This window comes from Lagopus leucura, unplaced genomic scaffold, assembly GCF_019238085.1.
Source record: "Lagopus leucura isolate 7727_CA_CO unplaced genomic scaffold, USGS_WTPT01 Super-Scaffold_100157, whole genome shotgun sequence".
Taxonomy (NCBI): domain Eukaryota; kingdom Metazoa; phylum Chordata; class Aves; order Galliformes; family Phasianidae; genus Lagopus; species Lagopus leucura.
In genome coordinates this window covers 38,002,410-38,025,736 of record NW_024962334.1, presented here as the reverse complement: position 1 = coordinate 38,025,736, position 23,327 = coordinate 38,002,410, and the positions used below count along the sequence as shown (strand labels likewise).

Below are 23,327 nucleotides of genomic sequence, written 5' to 3'. Positions count from 1 at the left end.
CATTGCATGCATAGGATGGATGAACAGTGTTTCCTCGTACTTGAGCAAAAAGAGGAGTAGATTTATACATACCCCATAGACAGCTCATTCAGAGAATGAAGAATTGCAAGTATTGCTAAACTTGGTACATTATTTTTACAAGATGGGCGAGGCATTGTGGTAGGTAGTTCCACTGATTGCACGGAGGCTGCCTCTGATGCTTTGGTGGACTAAATCAGTTCAGAGAACTGTCATGCAGCTCAGTTATTTAGTGAGCTGGATGAGCTCATTTAGGCTGGGCAGGTGCCAGCTCAATGTAAACTGTTGGGAAGTAATAGAAAGCGTATGTCCACTTTTTAAACTGGCTGCCCACCATTTGTCTTTGAACTAATTTTGGAAAATCTTTGTGGAATTCATACTGCAGTGGTAAACAATCTCGGTTCCACCTTAGTCTGGTTGTTTTCCTCTTTTATGTAGCTGCTGCTTAGATTTTTTTTTTTTAATTTTTATTTTTTACTGCTGAGTTTAACACTGTGTACTCTGGAGCTGATTCCTAGGATCTCATCCTCCTTCACTACACCAGCAGCTTCTTAGAACACAAATGGCTGACATTCCAAAAGATCTGTGCCCAGTTTTATAGAATTTACGATGTGTTTAAGTTTGCACTTACATGTGCTCTTTTAATCACTTTTAAATTCCAGGATTACTGGTAAATATGATGGATTTTCAGCTAAGTTCAAATAATACTTGTTTTAAATATTCATAGTGAGTGAGGTGACTGTTCTGGTGTGCCACATGGCTGCATGGGTTTAAAACTGGTGTGCTGGCACATGAGGAAGTGGTTCTGTAGCATCCACCAGCATGTTGCAAGAGGATGAACCGTGCTTGTTCTGTAAAGGCAGATAGGAAATTAATGTATTCAGAGGTTATTCTTTTAGTATGCGAAGCAAAACAACTTCTGCTGTTGTAGTTGGCTTATCAGAACTTCACAGAAAACTTGTTAGTTTTCTGGTCATAGCAACAGTGTTATTTTCAGAGTTGCTGACGTTTAGCTGTGGTGGTCTTTCTGCTTCTGTGGTTATTCTGAAACAGTAATCCTATTACAGCTTTCAATTTATGGGTACTACTTTCTTGCTAACTTCAGGGATGTGTGTGCATGTGTTTCTTTATTCACAGAGAGTTTTGGAATCTGAAGAACAAGTACTGGTTATGTATCACAGATACTGGGAAGAATATAGCAAGGGAGCAGACTATATGGACTGTTTATACAGGTAAGCTTTGCAAATGAGTTGTTAAATTTCTGAAATTATTTCTGTTTCATAAACTGAAGAAAGTTTAAATAGGACAAGAGGAGCTGTACGTGCTGTGTCAAATTTGGAGAGAATATAGTGATCGAAGCAGAACAAAGGGGAGGGAAAAAACAACCGTTGTGCTTCAGTAGGTCTTTCTGTGCCTTGCTCATTACCACTAAATTAATTATCCAGGATGATTCCTATCATTTCTAATATAGTCTCCTTTTGTTGTTTCTGATGTTGAGACAGGTACAGTCTAGGTTTGATTACGTGTGGGCAAAATTTCATGATGTCTGCTTTGCCAATGCTAATATTTGTTTCTTATCAGAAATATTTAATTCAAACCACTAAAACCAAGTAACATGTTAAAAAATAAAATACTTCCCTCTCATTCTTCTGACAAGCCTTTGTATAGTCTGTATTCCCAAGGACACTGTAGGCCACTGTGATGTGAAAACATTGATTTGGGAGCGTGGTCACTGTATTTAGAACAGTGATCTGTTATTAGATTGCTGCCCTTAGTTGATCTAAAAATACCAAGTACATGAATGTTACTCTGTAGCCTGGCAATCTATCCCAACCATTAGTCACCCTTTTAATTGGTAAATTAATATTTGGAGTTTGTTTTTTTTTTCCACTAAAATCCTTACAAAAGAACTTCTCAGTTCATTTCTAAGTTCTTAATAACTGAAAAATTCCCCACAAAAAATGCTTGTGTTTTCCAGACATTTTCCTGACACTAACTGCTAATTTACACAGAGCTGTTCTTTGGTATTCCTCTGTCAAATACGTGTAGAGTCCTTTAACGTTCTTACAGACTTTATCACCTCTATCTGGAGAAGAATTTCAGTGGTTGTGTTTTGAGGTTTGGATACTGAAACGTATCACTGGTAGTCTGAAAGGTAACCAGCATCAGTGTTCTTACCTTGTTGGCTGTTTTTCCTGATTAGTCAGTAAAGCATAAGCCTGCACATGTGTACTTCTAAGGAATTGGTCCTGAGCTGTAGGATCAGGGTTTCAGATGCAAGTTGTCTCAATACTACTAAGAGCCTGTGGTATTTTCTTCTATTTTCAGTCCTTGTTTCCACAGTAGGTTCCTAATAAACCCTTTGGATTGTCTTCTAGAAGTAATTTCAAGTAGTTATTCAAGGTGAAAAATAGTTTATCACTTCAGTGGAGAAGCTAATGTGAGGTTATGCTGTTTGCACATCTTTTCTGTTATTTGCTCGTGCAAATAAAAGCTTGTGGGAGTTGATGTTAAGATCAGGGGAAGAGGGAAGGAAATAATGGCAAGCAGGTTTTCAGTGCTTTTGAGCCAGTGAAAAGAGTGATTCTGCCTGGCTGTTTCTTGCCACCTCCTTTTTGCTGAATCAAGTAGTTCTGCAAGAAGTGCCTGATGTAGGTTAAACTCATCTATTTACTTGTGGATGCGTTAGTTTCATGATGGATCGGTTGCCTGGTCTAAAATTGCTGACAAGATGTAACAGTGGAAGAGAAAAGAGAGAGCACAGGACTTGATGTTTTAGCTGGCATAGTAGGAAAAAGGTGGAATGGTAGCTGCTGACTTTCTTAGTATGAACAAAAAAATTGAGAAACTTGATTACTTAAACAAGGCTTGTGTTCTGGCTGTTCAGCATGTCCACACAAATTTTGTATGAACCTGTGGGGCTTCCACAGAGACGAGTATTTAAAATTCGTGATGATTATTGATGGTAGCTTAGTGTTTTATGGTACTCTGGAGTCTGAAAATAGATTAGCCCTCAGTGTTTTAGTTTGTCACCACTGCATTATCACAAGTCCTTATTTTCTTGATGCTCTGGTACCCTCAGTTCTTTCATGTTTAAAGGTTTTCATAGTATGCTTCTCCTTGTCTTCATTGCTTGTCATTTACCTTCCTGCCTGAAATGTTCAGAAGTCACTATTCTGATACAGCCTCTAAAATGTGCATCAGTTAAAGCACTTTGTTAGTCTTTTCATGTCTTTTCAGTGCCTGGAGCCAGGCGTCTCGAAACTACTAGTTGTGTATGGAGCTTTATTTGTTTGAAGTAAACTATACATGTGATAGTAAATCCTACAATAAAATTAGGCATTCATAACATTTTTCTATACAACTGCTCACGAAATTAATTTATTGATGTTAGTTTTGGACTATGTCAGTCTGTTCTCATTTGTGTTTACCCAATTACTGTAAATATTTTATTTAGACTACTGCTACTTCATAAAAATGTGTATGGATTATGGAATCCACAAAAATTCAAGATAGGGAAAGGAGTGTCACTGTAGCATGTATTTCATGAGAAGTGAATGTGTGTGTCTTAGCATTTGAATTGGCCTCGTAGCGCCATAGTGAGAAGAATTATGTCCCAGAATGACAGGCATTTTCTTTTCTCAGCAGATTTTGTCATTGAGTGCTACTGGAAGGGCCAGTAGCTGAGATTCCCTTAAATGCTTTGAGTTCACCTTTGTCAACATATATTTTTTTTTTTTTTGTATACATGTTGAGAACATAATTTTGAATACTGCCTGGAAAACAAAAATGAAAGGAATAAATTTAGCTTGATGGTCTTTCCTTCTGTGTTCTTTGTACGTTGTTCTTTGTGTTGCTTTGGCTGGGGCAATGTAATTTTCAATAATTTAATGTGATTTTCAAGTTGTTCTTGTAATCAGTGATCTTTATAATGTTGCTCTTTTGTATGTTCCCTTTGGGGATACTGAAGTTAGCCAGGATTGCATAACCTGCTTTTTCTTCTTTTTCTCCAAGTAGAAAATGCATTCATAATTTACATAGATAATGACTTCTCTGCAATAGTGGAAAAAGTAATGATTGCGTGAGTTGTGGTGCCTAAACTCCATTATAACAAATAATATTTTAGACTGAGAGAAATGCAAAATAATGAACAGAATAGGTAGAAGTGTATGTTTTACTTCAATGACAACAATAGAACAACTAATGAAAAAAATCCTGAAGTGAAACATAATAGTCAAGAACTTTCTTCTACACTAAAAAATTAAGAAATTATCATCACTGTAGTATGGGCTGTTCGGGATTTAGGAGTTTAACTTGTAAGTGCAAATACAATATGTCTGTTTAGTTTGAAACACTGGCTCCTTGAACACCTGCACTGGATACCAAGGAAATGCTGACGGTGATGCAGGCTGTTGTTTAGTATTTGATTTTCTTCACAGTGTTGCTTTAATATGGTATAAAGTGCATTAGAATGAAAGTAGTCTGCATTAGAAGAATTTCCTGCAGGTAGCAGTGGCATTGCTTGAAAGTAGTTGTCTTTTCTGATGTAAAGATGTTCCAAATTTGTTTTCAAAAACTACTAGCTTAACTTTTTCTGTGTTTTAATTGGAATATGTTTATTTTTACTAGGTACCTCAACACACAGTTTATTAAGAAGAACAAATTGACTGAAGCTGATCTTCAGTATGGTTATGGTGGTGTGGATATGAATGAACCACTGATGGAAATAGGAGAGGTAGGTATTTCAGAAAATGAACTCTATTTTGCTGCACTACATGTTCAGCTTTGTTCTTTTAAATGTTGACTTCTCCATGTCATGGAATCTGAATAGTTAAGTAGAAGATGTAAGCATGGAATCCTTCTGAAAGTAAGATGGCATTTTTGATGTAAAAGAAAAAAAAAAAAGAGACCTGTATGGAGGGAAATCAAATATGAGTACTGTTGGAGAACTTCAGTTCAAAATGTTATAATATAGATCATTTTTTGAATAAAATATATTTTTCTTAAAGTGGCGTTATCATGTAGAAAACATTTCTATGAAGTGCTTCTGTTTTGATCAACTTTGGAAAAATTAGTTCTAGACTTACATTTTTGATGTTGCAAAGTGTAACAGCTTTTTTTACAGCAACTGTGTTATTTTCCAGTCGAAGCAATTCAGCCATAGCAGCTCAGATTTTAGAAGAAGTGGACATTCAGTGCAATTAAGTGTTGTGCAAGAAGGGATTATGTAAAAATCAAAACAAAACAATGAAGAAAAGTAATTGAAGTAAACATAAATGCGTTGATGCCCACAGTTGCTTAGGTAGTTTGGTAGTAGTGCATTCTGACATAGCACACTGTGCAATTCTGCTCTGCAGAAGTGAGGTGTACATACTTTCTGTCATTTCTTGGCTACTGTTGTAGCTGTGTAGCTGAGTAATGAAAGAAAATGAGGTGAAAAATTTCCTGTTGCAAAAACAAAAAACAAAAAAAAAAAAACAAAAACAAAAACAAAACCCACAGATTTTATTGAAACAGAATGATTCTGGTTGTCTTTAAGGAGATTTTGATAGTATCTCTTCAGTTTGAACTAGGGTAGAACCGTAGTCCAAAATGCAGTTGAATATAAACTTTGCTTTTGAATACTTTGTGTGTCTCTCCCCCTTGTATCTGTAACAAGTATGTACACAATGGTAGGTAGGTAATTTATTTTAATGGTGGTGGATTTTTTTTCCCCTTTTCTCTCTACCTTTGTGTTTTTCTCTAGAAGAGAAGCAAATATTTTCCTCTCCTGACTTAGAGAAGTGAAGAATGACTTTTTATTTGGCCTGTCAAATCACTGTTCTTCTAGCTTTTGGATTTCATTGCCTCAAGTAGGAGATCTCTGCTGTCATTGTTGAGAGTAGAGAGATTGTGATGCCTGAGGAAGCATCTTTTATGCTGAAGAAGGTGACACTGTCAGTTCAAGTTGCTAATCTTTTGACAGGTTGGGGGTGGCCTGGAAAAACACCAGAAGCATGATATGCTTTAGATCGAGGCAGTTTAGAAAAGGAACTACTTCTTTTCTACCTGTGCTGTCTGCACAGTTTGCTAACTTACGGCGTCTGTAAAGGTTTGTTAGAGCTTGGAAGTGAATATTGCCTCACTTTTTGTGATGTCTTGATAATGCCTTAAACATTTGTGATTTCCATAAGTTGTGTGTTAGCTGACTCCTTCACCATTGCTGGAGGTAGTTCTTAGCTCTGTGCAGAGCAGTTAGTTTTACTGTTTCAGGGGCTGGGAATGGTTTTGGACTATGTTCCTGGAATGCAGAGTTGGTGTCCTGGTCTATTTTTTATTATCTCCCAAAGGATAGTAGTAGCTAGTTTGCATTTTGTCCACACTTTCTGCCCTAGTATATGTTTTCAGAGAACGAATAGTAGGCTTGATAATTCATCTTCTGAGAGTATTCCTCTCATTTATGGAGTCATAGATTGGGGTGGGAGTAGGGGGGAGTGGTGATGACACAATTGTCTTCAAGCTTACCAGAAACTGCTCTTCGGACAGTATATCCATAGCTCAGAATTTGAATAGGTTAAGTGGACATTCAAGGTTGTGAAACTGCAGCAGGCAGTCTATGGTTTTTGACGGCATTCTGGATGCTGATGTCTGAAATTCTACCAGCCACCTTTTGTTAATCTTGCTGCCCACTATTGCTTCCATTTCTCTCAATCAAATACTATCTTTGTAAGCTGTAATAGTGCTGGGTAAATTTTAGATCTTGAGATAGTGATGTTCACCTCTGTTCATTACTAGGATAGGAATGGATTTATGGCAGTTTTTCCTTTGCTCTGGAAAGCAGCGCAGATCCTACCTTCCAGTAGTTAAAGCACATTAAATTATAGCACTGTTTATGGCAAATTCCATGTCCCTTTAGTAAAAAAAAAAAACAAAAAACAAAAAACAAACAAAAAAAAACTATTCACGTTTGACCTTTTTGGCAAGGCATTGGCCAAATATGTCAAGTCTTTGCTTTGAAAGCATTTTCCCTTTTAATATAGTGCTGTCTTCTAATCTTTGAATTCCTCTAGGGGCTTTGTCCAAAGGCAGTCTTCAATGTTCTTCACTTTAAAATGAAAGAAGTTACCATTCGTCTGTTTTTGGGTAACTGTCCTTTCTCTATCCAAGAGTAAACAAGCTTATTTTATGTTCTCAGTCTTATAAGAAAGTTACAGAAATTATGTCTAATATTTAGATTTTATAGAAGGAGTGTTGTTGCACTGAAGTTTCATGAGCACATGCTGAGTGATGCTGAAACAGAAACTTTAGGGGCTTTTCAGTTGTCTTATTTAAGAGCACGAGCTTGCTTAGTGCTTCTGGAGTATGTAACATGGTACATTCCAGACATGCTGGAAGTATGTATGAGGAGTGTATGGGCATGACTTCAAACACCCAGTAAGTGCTCCAGACACTCGGTAGTTCTTGTACTAGGAGAAGTACAAGACGAGAACAGGAGGGCATCTAATGATTTAATTTTTAAATCTTGATTGGGGAATTGAGAGTTCATCCATCTTTATTTATTTATTTATTTTTTTAATATATATATTTTTTTTTAACTGGTGTAAACTTGTGATGTTATGTCCTCACAGCTAGCTCTTGATATGTGGAGAAAATTAATGATTGAGCCACTACAGGCCATCCTTATTCGAATGCTCCTCCGAGAAATCAAAAAGTGAGTGCTTGGATTTTTTTTTTTTGCTTTTACAGTTTGTGGGGGTGTTGTATTGCTTTATTTTGAAAAGTCTGTGGACTCTGATCAAATTATTTTCAGTTTGATTAAAGGCAGCTTCTTAGCTGATGATGCTGTTCTGTCAGCTTTTATACGTGTAGCTGTATAATTGCTATTTGCTTCAATAGGAAAAAAAGCTCACTCATTGTAATCCAAAAGCAGTGATCTTTTTTGTTTCAGCTACCTGTCTTAATAATAGGTTTGGGGAATAGCTGAAATAATTCTCCAGGGCCCAAAGAATGCCTTTTGACTTTTTTTCCATCTGGTGCTTACTGCTTCTGGTTCCTGTGCTGTCTGTAAACATAAGCTGTTACGCAAGGATTTGCTGAAGCCAGAATTGCTTTAAATGGGACCCAGAGCAATTCTTGCTTATCTGCAACATCTGAGCTTCTATGATTCACATGAGTGACTTAACACTATTGGTGCTTGACTTTAATTGTGAAATGGAAGTAATTATTTTTGGATTTTTAGGGAGTTTATTTGTGAATATCTTTGATGCTTTAAGTCCCTGCTAATTCCAAAATAGATACAGTTGTAGTATCCCCATGAAATGCTTGCAGCTTTTGAAGTTCTGATTTTAAATCTTTATGCTATTTAACTCCTCTAAGATCTTTTCAAATTCTCTGATTATTTATCCCAGCATGTGTTATTTATACAAGTATTTGTGTGTAGTTTTGAGTTCGATCAGTTTCTACACTTCTGTTGCTGGTTAGCTGCTCTGGAGTTGCTTAATGACTGCAATGATTGCGTGCCTAATTAGCTTAGGTGATGTGGCTAATATGCATAAACTGAAAGAATGAATTACTTTGGCTGATTGAGATGCTTTGAATGTGCACTTGGGTCAGCCAAAAAGCTGTATTCATGAAGCATGAGAAAACTGATTCCAATCATATTTTGCTTTCCTTCCTAAACTAATTTTTTGACTATTTAGTAAGTGACATCATGTTCTTCTCAGATAGTTTTTCTGATATCAGGAAGTACATGTTTGCTTTCAGTTGTTGAACCATGCTTCGTTATCAGTGCTAAAACAGCTTCTTTTATATGTTTACTGTAATAATTATATTACGTATTTGTATTTACTAAATGAAGATTCCCTGATTCATGTTGAAGGAAATTCTTCTGCCTTTTTACATCAAGCACAGTGACACTGAACACTCATTGGATCAATCTATGTATTTCAGTGGGAGGTGACAACAGAAATCTGTTTAAAACTTGTTGAAACAGATATGTGATGCCTCTTAAAAGTAGTGCTATGTAATTAATTAGAGCCTGACTGCAGACCTTGCCAGGAGTATTTAGGTCAATAGCTTCAGAGGGTGTTAGTCCTTAAGAGACTGTATCCTGTTAATGCTATTTGTTGAACATTTTCAAACTTTTTTAAAATATAACTTAAGTCATTATCTAAAATAATGGCTCTGTATTTTCTTTTCCTCTCTTCCTAAGAATTCTTCAGTTTGATTTTGCTATGGCTTCATCTCCTTTTTCAAAACATCCATTTGTGTTAGCTTTGTTTTAGCTAACTTGTGATCTGCGTGTTGTGTGAATGGTCACAGAATCACAGAATTGTAGGACTTGGAAGGGATCTCTAGAGATAATCGAGACCAACCCCCCTGCAAAGCAGGCTCCAGAAAGAACCATGTAGAAGAGAACTTAGTATTATAGGTGTACTTCCTGGTGTCATGAAACACAGGCATCGCTGTTTGTGTTCTGAAGATTGCCTTAGTATGTAGTATTCTTGTTGCTGTTCTTTGCTATTGATCCTCTGGTCAGTGTGGTTTACAAGAGATAATTTTCAAGACTTTGCTGCAAACAGATGATAATTGCCTTTTACCATTGAGTTAAGCAAATCAGAGATTAAACCAAGGCTTTAAAGGAACAGATATCAGAAGGTGCATCTGTCAGAAGTTCAAGAATATGCATGATATTTGCCTAACATAAATAATATAAAATAATAAAATTAATACGAGTACTAATACATATATAATTAGAAATCTATTAGTTGGATGCTTTCTTCAGAGCAAAACTTAAACATGTGCACAGTTTAACTTATTAAAACTTATTTTACAGAAGAGGAATTTAAATGGATGGATGAGCTTCTTATAAACAAAAGATTTTGCATTGTACACGACAGTATGCAGAGCTAATAGCCAACAGACTAGTCACATGTTTGTATATAAAAGTACGTTTTCACTGTACTGGAAAAGGTATGAGAACTAGAGTCATAAGTTTTGTGTTCAGTGTTTATTGTATAAATGTATAGAACTGGAATTTCTAAAAACTGCTGACTGAAGTCCTACATCGGCTTTATAGAAGGTATAAACTTTGGCAGTACACTCTACATTAAAATTAATATTGAATCATTTATGATCCAGCTGAACAAGGTGGTTAAATTGATCTAAGAGTATGCTGGTGCCGAAAAAGAGCAGGCTGTACCATAGTACCTTTCTTGTGCTGACTTTGGTGCTTACCTAATACCTTACTGAACTGACTCAACAGTTAATGGGATAGAAAACCATCTTCACTGAATATTTCTCTGAATTGTCATGATTAATCAGTTGAGCAGAGAACTACGTAAGTGTCAGAGCCATGCAAGAAAGATGCAGAAGGCCATGACTGAGCAAAAGACCAGGATTAGCCTCCTTGAACAGCAGAGAGTTGTTACATCACTTAAGCCTGTCTTGTCTGACTGCACTTCTCTTAAAATAGAGTTCTGAATATAACACACTTTCTTCCCCCTCCCTCTAGCCCAAGCACTCCTTCTTCAAGTCAAGCTGAATATCAACTTAAGCATTTTTGTTTCAACACAACAGGAGGCCGACAAGATCTTGAATTGTGAGAAAATTCATCATGAAATTCTTAAATAATTTGGAAGCTATTCAGGTGGTAGCTCAAATGACAGTGTGATTAGTGCAGACTAACCAGAAGAGGCTTCTCTACTAATGACAACTAACACTTTATAACTAACTGAACCTATTCCTGTCTAAGCGGATATATTTGTCATTCACCTAAAATCTGTTGGATATTAATAAATTATTAAAAAAAAAAAAATCCCAAACAGGCTCTTTTGGTCTACAGTGCATTCTGAAGTTAATTGAACTAGATAGGCCATTGGTCTGACACAGCAGAACACTTCCTTTTTGTGATGGAATCATCTTTTAATGAATACAGTATTTATTGTTTTATGCTTTCCTTTATATATGTTATTAATGGATATAGTAATAAACTGTACAGTCAGTACATGTTAAACTTCCACTGTTACTATTAGTTTTAAGGCTAAAAAAGCCTTAAACATAAACAGTACAATTGTCTTGAACTTCTATTTTGTTGTTTTCTCCATTCATTTTTGAGAAAAAGAACTAGATAATCAGAATTGGAAGAGATTTTGTTTCTATTTCCTTGTTTTAGCTAGATTCTCCACATTATTCATACATTCCTTCCTACCTTACCTGTGACATCCCTACTTCAAATTGTGCAGCAGCTGTTTCTGTAGCAGTATGTGTTTGTATTGCCTGCTGACTGCCACCAACTACAGAATATACGGAATGGGTATTCACATTGATGGGTCACCAGTTCCTTGTTAGTGTTCAGTATCTTCTTATCACTACACCTCCCATCGCGGTAGTCCTTTAAACTTTCTGTAACACCTGAGATTCCTGTCACGTTTTCTGAAACTGGCCATTTGCTGTGTGAATTCTTGGGAGCACAGTGCCATTTGAGAGTCATAGAATGATAGATAAGAGACATACTCTTATCTTGGAAACTGTGTGGCTTTTCAGATACGGTCCCTATGAAGTTCTGTCAATAAATTTTGCAACAACTTTACTGCAAATGTTTAGTGCTCACACATTGAGGAAACTTATGTTAAACTGCTTAAAATTCTGTGAGTATTGAAGGAAAAAAGAACTGGGAGCATGGTTGTCTGTTAAATATTTTTTGGCAGTTCTGCTTTTTATGGCAGGAAAATATGATCTTAGTTAAGCTATTAAAGTTGTAAAAATCGGCAAGCTTTGTTATCAAGTGAATTGAGTAGTGTGTAATTTTCCTGACTGTAAGAATTTTGTTCTGTATCTTTCATCTGATTAGTGACAATGTCCTCTTGGTTCACAAGCAGACTTCAGTTCCTGCTTCTTTTTATAGTGTACTACCAGCTATTCCCAAGAAAGCCAGTTCCCTGTTGTATTCATTTTCCTATATTGTCAGCATGCTGTATGGCCTCTGCTTCTAAAACCTCTCTTCTTTCTTTCAGTTTGGGCCCGAAGCCGTGTCTTCCTCCTTCACTTATAAACTTTGTCCAAATTATAAACTGACCTTTCAAGTTCCTTATCTTAACTTTTGCTGCCCCATCTTCTCTGGCATCTGCATAGGCTAAGGTTTGTGAAATAAAATGAGCATAGGGGGAAACTGGCTTTTCCACTGTTAATGTAATGTTTCTTGTGTTTGTCACCCGTATCACAGAAACCACAGAATCATAGGGTTTAGAAAGAACCTCTAGAGATCAGCTAGACTAAACCCCTTCTAAAGGAAGTTCCCTAGAATACACTGCACAGCATCCAGGCGTGTTTTGAACATCTATGGAGGAGCAGATTGTACAACCTCTCTGCGCAGCAGCTTTTAGTGTTCTATCACACTCAAAATAAAGAATTTCTTCAATGTTCAGATACAACTTTGGGTGTTCCAGTTCGTGATCATTGCTCCTTGTCCTGTTGGTGGGTAGCAGGAAGAAGAGCCTGGCTTTATCAATTTAGTTCCTGTACTTTAGTTTTCTTCTAAACAGTGATGAAGTCCTATCTTCTCTTCTCTAGGCTAAACTGTCCCAGCCTTTCCTCATAAGAGAGATGCACCAGGTCCCTAATGTTCTTTGTGGCCCCCTGCTGAATTCCTCATCTTTCTTGAACTGGGGAGCCCAGAACTGGACACAGTTCTCCAGATGTGGCCTCATCAGGGCCCAGAAGAGGGTGAGGATTACTTCCCTCAACTTGCTGGCCATAGTTTTTTTTTTTTAATGCACATTCCAGGATACCATTGGCCTTCTTGGCTGCAGAGCCATGTTGCTCTGCTATCTTGTGGTTGCTGCAGTGAAGGCTGCCCCGACCTTCACATGGGCAGCGAGTCCATTATTGGTAAGTTACAAGGTCCAGCAGTGCAGCTCTCTTCACTGGCTCCACCACTTGGACTAGGAAGTTATACAATCATAGAACTGTTTGAGTTGGAAGGGACCTTCAAAGGTCTAGTCCCACTCCCCTGCAAAAACAGGGACATGTACAGCCAGATCAGGATGCCTAGGGCCTGATGCAGCCTGATACTGAATGTCTCCAAGGGTGGAACATTTACCACATCTCAAGGCAACCTGTTGCAGTGCTTCACTGCCCTTAATGTAATAAACTTTTTCCTTGTATTTGGTCTAAATATCTCCATTTTTAGTGTGAAATCATTTCCTCTTGTCCTTTCACAATGGAACCTGTTGAAGAGTCTGTCTCCTTCTTCCTTACAGCCCCTCTGTTGATATTGAAAGGCTGCACTCAGATCAGCTTCTCTTTTCCAGGCTGAACAGCCCCAGCTCTCTCAGCCTGTCCTCATAGGAGAGATATTCCATTCCTTTGATCATTTCTGTGGTCCTTTTCTGGATGTACTAAACAGGTCCATGTTTCTCCTGTACTGAGGAACTCTACATCTGGACACGGTACTCCATGTAAGGTCTCACCAGCGCAGAGCAGAGGGGCAGGATCAGCTCACTTGACCTGCTGGTCATGAGTTTTTTTGAAGAATGCATTTGGCTTTCTGGGCTGTGAGGGCATGTTGCTATCTTATGCCGTCCACCAGTAACCCAAGCCTTTTTCTGCAGAGCTGCGCTCAACACGCTCTGTGATCCTCCTAGATTGCTTGCATCCATCTTTTCAGGTCCAGTACCCTGCATGCTAGAGGCAGGTTGGACCATTTCATGACAAAGCCCAGCTTTTTTAATAGGCTGAACTCCTAATTTTGTAGATTCTGCACTTCTTGGTATTTTTTGTATTCAGATTTGATGCATCCTGTAGCTAACCCTGCTGGTAGATTCCTCTTGGGTAGAAGTGGTTCCGAGTCATGATCTTGAACTTCTTCCCTTCTGTGACAAGCTGCCACCTCTGCCATCAGGAAACCAAACCTAGTAAAGGAACATTGGAAAGAATGCGTCGCGTGATTACGTGTACACTAACTCAGATTTATTATGCTGGTTCAGCTACGAGCAACAGAGGAAACCTCCATTCTATCTCCTATGGGAGGTAGGAAAAAAATCTTAATGCCTATCCGTAAGCTTAAACCTAAAAATCTTAGGAAGCAGCAGTATTTAAAAGAAAAACATAATGTTGTGAACATGGGACTGTGATCTGGTATTTGTCACAGCATGACTGCCTGTGGCTGTCCTGTTAAACCTCCCTAGCTTATGGGCATCCTCTGCATTGATTCTATCAATTCCAAAACAAAATGAAATTAGCAAGATAATTTCTCTTTGGTTCCACCCCAACCTAGATGGATGTATGTCAGTGTTTTGGTTTGAAGTATTTTTTGCTGGCTTTACTTCTTTTTCCTTTTAATTTTAAGTAACTGACTTTCCTGTAGTAATCACAGGATTGCAGTTGGGGAACTGACTTTGTCTTTTCAGTGCAGTCTGGGTAAGATTCTTAGTATATCTATAAATATATATGTATATATATTTACATATATAATCTAAGAAATGGAATTACAACTACTGACTTATGTACGCTTTGAAAAACATAAATTTTTTAATCGTATTTACATTTTATATTATACATATGTATATATATACATGTATATATACATTTACATTTTATATTATAAGTGTAAATTAAGGAATATGTTATATTTCTTTGTCAGGTGTATGTGAGGTGGCCTTTTTTTAGAACAGTTTATGTTTCAAGAGTGCCTTGGTTGTTATGAGAGGGTCTGTTATTTTCAGTCTTTGCAAAAGATTGGATATTGATACTTCCAGTATGCATAAAACTTTTAAAATTACTTTTGTTTTCAACTGAATGGAACTAAGGAAAACTTTTTTTTTCATTTGAATTGAGTCATTTGAAGCTAAGAAATTGACCAGAAAATGTAGGGTTTCCTTTTACAATGTATAGTTAAAAGTCATGCCAAGTATATTGTTCTGTTTGATATCTGCATGTTGATTGAGTAGTAGATATTCAGAAAATAACATACTGTGCTTGGCAAAAATGATTTTCTTTGGCAGGGGTGGGAAGGTAAAGGGTTATGAATTGCCATCTCAACATCTATTGGAGAGAAGGAAGAGCATATTTATTTATTTAAAGATAATCTTTATGTACTTATGTATTTATCTTTCTTTTTAAGCAGAGGAATTTAGTGGAAAATATTTCTGTCCACTGCTAAATTAATTCATTTTGCTATCCAATTAATTATGCTACATAATTGCATTCTCATGAATGTTTGTTTTGCTAATTTCAGTGATCGCTGTGGAGAAGATCCAAACCAGAAAGTAATCCATGGGGTTATTAACTCCTTTGTTCATGTTGAACAGTATAAGAAAAAATTGCCCCTAAAGGTAGATACACATTCCTGATTTATGGTTTTCATTGTGAATATTAATGTGGCTTATGTATTATTTGCCATTATTTAGCCTTTAAAAAAAATTTCCTTTTTAGTTTTATCAGGAAATTTTTGAGTGTCCTTTTCTGAATGAAACAGGGGAGTATTATAAACAAGAAGCTTCAAATTTATTGCAAGAATCAAATTGCTCACAATACATGGAGAAGGTAAGAGATTTTTCCGTACACATGCAATAACTAAAATCTAAGATTATCAGTACATTATTGATTCAGAATTTCGCTGTTATTTTCCTATATTTGTTCTTTCTTGTCTGCTTTCTTGCAGTTTGAGATCATTTTGGTGGTATGGTTTATCTAAGTTTAGACTACAAACTTTGCCTATGAATAGATAGCTTCAAAATAGTTTATAACAAATCATAAATCAGTTGCATGGAACGTAAAAATAAATAAATATAGATTTTTAAAATAAACACCATTAAGTGGTCATTGTTATTTTTGTTATTTCCTCAAATATTTCCTCAAAAATTCCTTTATTTTACTTCCATCTATAATAGTATAAGGTACAAGTTTTAGTACTATAATGGTTAAGGAGGATTTTATAGCAGATTAATTACAGAGCCTTTTTTCAAATTGTGTATTCCAAAGTTGGTTTCGTTTTATTTTGCGTTGTGATCTGTGTAGTCAGTTTGTCGTTAAATTATTTGTACTTTTGTTGAGAAGGAAGAAATTAATACGAGACTAGGGAGTTCTCAGTGCAAAGCTGCTCTCCATAAGAAGACAAAGGAATTGAGAAGGCTGTGAGATTGCTGGTAATTGTAAGGAGCATAAGCTAACGCTTGGACACCTGAGATGAGATTCAGGATCAGGCTAAGAGTTTAACTATTAGACTTCTAGCAGTGTCTGAGCCTAGTCTGAACTTCCTGTTCCAAAAGAACAAATTTAATATTTCAGCATCCTGGGCCAAGTATTTTTTACCTTCTGTTATTTGTGGCTCTTATTCTACATATTTATACTGTTCATGGTTCTACACTGTCTGTTCATATTTCATCTACTCTCAGCTTGAAAACTTGTTTGTAGGTTTTAGGTAGATTGAAAGATGAAGAAATGCGGTGTCGGAAATACTTGCATCCCAGCTCATATGGTAAAGTGATTCATGAGTGCCAGCAGAGAATGGTAGCTGATCACTTGCAGTTTCTACATGCAGAATGTCACAATATTATCAGACAAGAGAAGAGAAGTGGTAAGACTCACTGATCTCAAAAAGCATGGAGTTGTTGTTGTTTTACTCATTTAGCATTTGCAATTAGCTTTATTTAGTGACCTTTGATTAGTGTGAGCATTTTCAAATAATATATATTACTTACATAGAAAGCTCAATGAAATTTCAAATGCTATTTATCTTTTACTGCTTAATTCATTATCCTTCTCCCAAAGATATAGTCAAGACCTTCTTTTTCCACTTGACTGCTAACATGTCTTCTTTTGGACAATACTCTTCTCCTTTCCTTATTCAGTTTAAAAAGACACTAAAGTTTTATGTCCTGTAGAATATTTTATGCTTGTGTTTTCATTTGTAAACCAATGGCTCTGTCTTTACGGATTTCTTCATCTTTACTGGGCAGGTCAGGACTGTAAACCTTGGCTTTTTTTAATAGTCACTTTTATTGTCTTGAATCTTTTATGACTTCTCCTCCCAAATTCTTTTTGCAGAAGCAGATGTTCTTACAGTTATATTCCCTCCTAACTAAAATAAAAAATACATTTCCTGTTGACTCCATGCCTTCTGGCCATGAAGGAATAGTTATTCTTGTATGAAGGATGCTATCTATTATCTGAAACAAATTATTTTTCACTGTTAAATTGAAAATGTATATGGTAATAGTGTCCATATTCCAGACAGTTATGCACAATTGATCAGTCTTTTTTTTTTTCTTTTTTTTTTTTTTTTTTCCCCTTCCATAAAATTAATAAAAATAGCAGTTGCTTATTTACATGTTTTCTAACCAGAGAAAAACTTCAAGCCACCTTTGGAAGAACATATAAAGTCAAGAAGACATCAGAACTAGTCGTAGTCAGCTGCTGCTACCAGCATAGTACCTTACCAGGCTACCTCTACTCTTGGAGTCTGTCCTAGATAAGCAGTGTAGGAAGAATAAGGGAGCCCCAGTGGCAGTAAATACTGGTATTCGCCCTATGCTTTCCTTTTCTTTTGTCAGTGATTCAGTGTATGTTGGTTTTTCTCTTTTTTTTCAAAGCAGTTGTTGTTTCAGTGTTCGAAAGTTCTGTGTGAAATTATGATTCTATATTAAGTGTTGATTTTTAGTGTTTCTAAACATATTCAATAAAATATGTCTCTGTTACAGACATGGCAAATATGTATACTCTACTTCGTGCTGTGTCAAGTGGTTTACCTCATATGATTCAGGAACTACAAAACCATATCCATGATGAGGGCCTTAGAGCAACCAGCAATCTTTCTCAGGAAAATGTGAGTTTTTTTAGGCAGCTGGAATTGCCTATTTGATTAACATTCCTAATGAAATGCTTACCTTTTTCTTTTTAGTCTATTATGTTCTTTAATTTTGTCTATATGAAATTGGTTTGGAAGTTTATGGATAAATTGTAGTTTCTAATCAGCAATCTTAGCTGTGCAACACATATCTATCCTGAGAGTTGATTGTTGTGATCTAACCAGAAGCAACTACGAATAGATACTTTTCATTACTCCTTGTTTAATGCTGTTATGGCAAGTAGGTCCTTTTCTTGTATGTATATCTTTTATGCCTGAGTCAGTGGCATTTGTTGATCTGGTGTGATAGCAGTCATCAGTACCACTTAGTTTAATTGTGTGTCGTGTGTAAAGACGTGGCATCCTGTCCTGATTTGTGTTTCTCACAAGTATTTTTGTGGTCTGATGTTTGCATTTGAATTCTGAAAATATGGTAGCTTAATTGTTCTACCAAAGTGTTTGGTTGTTTTTTTTTTTTTTCAATTCATGTGCATTTAAATTATGCAATTTGATTTTTGTTCCTCTAGTATTACTGTTTAGGGAGAAAAAGCGTGGTATTATATTTGTACATTTATACATTTTGATGTCTAGATCTGTAAAGGATAATTACTTTGGCTATTCAGTGGTTCTGTATATAAAGATACATAGATAGTAGCTGTTGTAAATCACCTTTTGTTAACTCCACAGGAGTCTATGTACTTTTTGTAACTTCTGTGTGCCTTCTGAAAATGGATTGAAGTATTTAGGAGTTTTTTTTGCTTTCAAGAAATTAAATCTACTGAGCATGTTCCTTCAAATGAATACTGCCTACACAAGGGAATGAATACACATCCAAGAGAGTGATGATTATTCGCAGCGTTGCATTGCTAAAAGCAAAATATGAAATCCTTGGTCTTGCTTTGTGCTTTGGCATCAAAACATTTTTCATTGAGAATGCACTGAAGTGATATGAGTACATTACACAGCCTTATATTGCAGCCTGCTGTATTGTTTGTGTAGGGGCTCCTTGAATTCACATTAATTTTTTCCATACAAAATGTTTTTGCTGAAATGTGATACACTAAATTTGATTGGTAACTTATGTTTAAGAAAGTTGAAAGGTTTCATCCCGCTTTCTATCTTCAGGATCTGTATATAGGAAAAGAAATATTTTACTAACTCCAGCAGCTTTTTCACTCAATTCCTGTATTTATGTCTTAGCAGTTTTCAAAATGCTGATAGAGGATATGAGAATATTATGGAAAAGATGACAGAACATGAGAGCTGTATAGACTCTCAAATATATTATTGGCTGGAAATATAGCTATGTAATTTTTGTTTTCTAAACATGCTCAAGAACAGTAGTGCAGAAGTATGACACTTCAGAATCAATCCACTCAGAGACTTTATTATCAGTGATTTTAACTTGTATCAGAAGGAATAGTTAGAAAAAGCAATACAACCAGTGTAGCTATAACTATGTTTGTGTATAGAAAATATTCCTTTTCTTAGTAACTTGCTCTCTGTATTATCTTGCCTTTTTTTTAGATGCCAACTCAGTTCGTGGAGTCGGTTTTGGAAGTACATAGTAAATTTGTTCAGCTCATCAACACAGTTTTGAATGGTGATCAACACTTTATGAGTGCCCTTGACAAGGTAACTTTTACTTCCAAGATACAAAGAAAACATGAAAAACAAAATGTGGAGGCCTGTTTCAGGCACATCAGAATTCTTTGGGGTACCAATGCATGCTTACTGGTAGCATTCTCATGTAGTTTTTCTAGCCTAAAATTGAAACACAGAAGAACTTTCAGTGTTTGGGAAAAATACACGTACAAAGGAAACCAGGTTAATGCTTAACATTTTATTGAAATTTTACTGAAGATGTTTGCATCAAAAAGCAGAACACAAAAGCGGAGCTGACCCATTTAATGTAAATTTAAGTGCAGAAAATAAACTCTGAGACATTTGGCAATTTTCTACTCAACATTGTTGAGTCTGCGCCTGGAGTACTGTGCCCAGTTCTGGGGATCCCAGTACAGGGGAGACATGGTCTTCCACACACTGGGCTCTGTCAGGACAGTAAAGGGAGTGGGATTTGTCTTCTCTGAAGAGAGGCTGAGGAAGCTGAGGCTGCTTAACCTTGAGGAGAGGAGGCTCAGGGAAATCTTATCAATGTCTACAAATACCTGGGAGGAGGATGCAAATGAAGATACAGCCAGGCTCTTTTCAGTAGCGCTCAGTGCCAGAGGAAAGAAAAAAAAAGCAATGGGCACAAACTGGAACACAGGAGTTTCTGTGTAAACAACAAGAAGCAGTTCTGTACTGCTCAGGTAATGTAACACTGGCACAGTTTGCTTGCAGAGGTTGTGGGATCTCCTCCTTAGAGGCTTTGTGAAAAGTTGCCTGGATGTGGGCCTGGGCAACCGGCCTGTGGGTGGCTTTGACTGAGGAGGAGCGATGGACCAAGTGACCTCCAGAGGTCCCTTCCTACCTCAATGATTCTGTGATAATTCTTACATAAAATTTGAACTTGTATTTGCTTCTTTAATGGTTAAACTCTGAGTGCTGATAATTTTAAAGAGCAGCTTTGTGTAGATAGAATCATGGTCAGAAGGGACCTTTAAAGGTTATCTAGTCCAACTCCCCTGCAGTGAACGGGGACATTCAGAGCTAGCTAAGTTACTCAGGGATGACCTTGAAGTTACCAGCCTGACCTTGAATGTCTCCAGGGACAGGGCAGCCACGGCATTTCTGGACAACCTTTTTCAGTGCCTCACCACCCTCGCTATAGAAGACTTATTCCTTATATCTAACAGAAATTTACTCTCCTTAAACTTGAAACCATTTCTTCTTGTTCTCTCACAACAGACCCTGTTAAATTGTCCCCTTCTTTCCTGTAGCTCTCCCTTAGATATTGAAAGGCCACTATAGGGTCACCTCACAGCCTTCTCCAGGCTTAACAGTCCCAGGTCTCTCAGCCTGTCCTCATAGGAGAGATGTTCCATTCCTTGGATGATTTTTGTGTCCCTCTAGACACTCTGTGCAAGCTAACTACGAAGATTACCTAAAAATTGTTATTACTTCAGTTGCTGATCACAATAACTAGCTTTTTCCAAGAGACAACTACAGTTGAAGTTAAATAAGCATGATTAGGGAAAGAGGCTTGCATTACTTCTTTGTGGAATGCGTAGCTATGAAGATACTAAAGATAACACTACTAATTGTTATAATTTCTGTAACAGACTGATGGTGCAAAATATGCCTGGATTCTTGTGAGATTGAGTGGTTCCTTCTCAAAGAAGAACACATTATCTAATCCATTTTTTTTACTTTTCCAGATATATCATTGTATTTTCCTGGAGAGTGAACTTATTAACTTCCTATCTATAATTTTAAGCTACCAAATACATACATTTCATTACTATTTTGTGGTACTCTTTTTACAGTAGCAGGAATTTATAGAGTCTTATTCAAAGCTTTAGATGAATTTCAGCCAAGGTTAGTTTGGGAAGACATAGTGATGAATATGTAAACAATCAAATCATTGGTAACTGTCTGTATCTGTGATATTGAGAAATTAATTACTCAGTATTTTTAAACGTGCTTATTTCAGTACTCTCATGCATCTCAATTGCAATTAATCATTTACTGGGAGGTGGAATAATATGAGATTGACGGCTACTTTTGCTGGCAGATAGGCAGTATACTTTTTCTTGAGGTACTTCTTTACTTTGCTCTACTTTATTACAATAGATATTTAAGATTTTAATCTGTTGCCAGTTTTCCATGATCAGTATGAAAATTGCTGATGTTGTCTCCATTATCATTACAAGAGAGTGCTCTAAACTTCAGATTTTTGTATTTGTAATTAAATAATTCACTCTTATGTCACAGGGACTCTTGGGACTTTGTCAAATACTGGAATGTTGAGGCTTTGTACAAAAAAGTTGTTTGTCAGCTCTTCTTTGTAATAATAATAGAAATAATATTTTCTGCATAGGTTCATTTGGACTTCAATTTTTGTAACATGGTATGGAAATTTAAGGAAATTTTTTCTGTACTACTTTAAATTGTACTGAATTTTGAAGCTAAAGATGCAAAACACATTAAATATTCCTTCCAGAGAGGGAACTAATTCCTATGAACTGTGATAATGAAATATTTTTGGTCCAGTATTAATTTAAAATTCTAGTTGAAATACGATAGGTAGTTTATAACCTAATCTTTATGATCCTTATACCTTTGTCATGCAATTTCCAATCCTGAACTATTATCTCTTTCCTTTTCTATTTCTTCATATTCAGCCTATCTTCAACTGCCATGTTTTTTTACTATACTGCTTCAAGTTTTCACGTAATAACCCCCAACAATATTTTTTCTTTTCTTTAGTGCAACAAACATCTAACAACCCGAATAGTTTTCCTTTCTTACTGCCATGGGCACACCAAGTATGTTTTTCACATCAAGCCATATTCTCTTAGAAGTCACTACTGCTGTTCTGCTGCAGTTGCAGTTTCTCTTTTCTACATTCCTTAGTTTTTTCTCATCCATTATTTTAAACCACACGTCTTGCTGTGTACTAAAACCTTCATACTTCTATGTTTAAGTTCGTAACTGAAACCAAATTCTCTCTCCTGCTTTTTTTAATTAACTTCTATTCCTTTCTCCACTTTGATTTAAATCCCATATTAAAAATATTCAACAAATTCTCACACAGCAGTAATCCAAACCCATTCACTTGTTTCTTTCATTATCATCCTTTTGTCTTTTTGAGTTTTATGGAATTGGGGAATGTTCTTTACCTGAACATTTTTTGCTTTTTAAAAAATTTCCATGTATTAGGTTTCAAGTCATTTCTATTTTTTTCCTTTCTCTACATTCACGTCTAGGCTTTGACATCAGTTGTTAACTACAGGGAGCCCAAGTCAGTCTGCAAAGCACCTGAGTTGGTAAGTGATTAGTATTACTGTAGAATGTAGTAATACTTCTTTACAGCTGTTAGATGAGTCGGCATTAGGGACCGCCACATGTATATCCATTGCTCTTACTAAGTTATGCTCATGAAAGTATTTGAGTAGTGATTACTTAACCCATACACACATACATGTTTTGGGGGTATGCAAAAAAAAAAAAAAAAGTGGTTCTGTTAATATTTGCATAGACTTTGTGGTTTTGGTGGATCTAGTTTCTATCTTCTACACATGAGCACAGCTTGTGTAGAAGACTATGAAATTACTTTCACGTAGAGTTTAAGAGTATGTTGGCATATGTATTTTCTCAAGCTTGACAAGTAGGTTTGGGTTTGTTTTCTCTTTTTTTAACTTGAGCTGGCCAAGTACTGTGACAACTTATTGAAGAAGTCAGCAAAAGGAATGACTGAGAACGAAGTAGAAGACAAACTTACAAGTTTCATTACTGTTTTCAAGTACATTGATGACAAAGATGTATTCCAAAAGGTAACTCTCAATAATGAAATGTAAACAATATGTGAAGAATATGGTTG

At 36.3% G+C, this 23,327-nt stretch overlaps 1 protein-coding gene across 4 annotated transcripts in view; it reads left to right on the top strand.

The window, feature by feature from the left end:
* CUL2 (cullin 2) overlaps window positions 1-23,327 on the top strand; it is a 45,037-nt gene that overhangs the window by 9,908 nt on the left and 11,802 nt on the right. For 3 of the 4 annotated variants that reach the window (XM_042888642.1, XM_042888641.1, XM_042888643.1), the window contains exons 4-14: window positions 1,156-1,250; window positions 4,648-4,753; window positions 7,626-7,708; window positions 10,511-10,597; window positions 15,233-15,329; window positions 15,430-15,540; window positions 16,411-16,573; window positions 17,697-17,821; window positions 19,370-19,477; window positions 22,714-22,773; window positions 23,152-23,280. In XM_042888642.1, the coding sequence (XP_042744576.1) occupies window positions 1,156-1,250; window positions 4,648-4,753; window positions 7,626-7,708; window positions 10,511-10,597; window positions 15,233-15,329; window positions 15,430-15,540; window positions 16,411-16,573; window positions 17,697-17,821; window positions 19,370-19,477; window positions 22,714-22,773; window positions 23,152-23,280 (1,164 nt within the window). The remainder of the gene's footprint in view (window positions 1-1,155; window positions 1,251-4,647; window positions 4,754-7,625; window positions 7,709-10,510; window positions 10,598-15,232; window positions 15,330-15,429; window positions 15,541-16,410; window positions 16,574-17,696; window positions 17,822-19,369; window positions 19,478-22,713; window positions 22,774-23,151; window positions 23,281-23,327) is intronic. The other variant, XM_042888645.1, reaches the window with a different exon arrangement.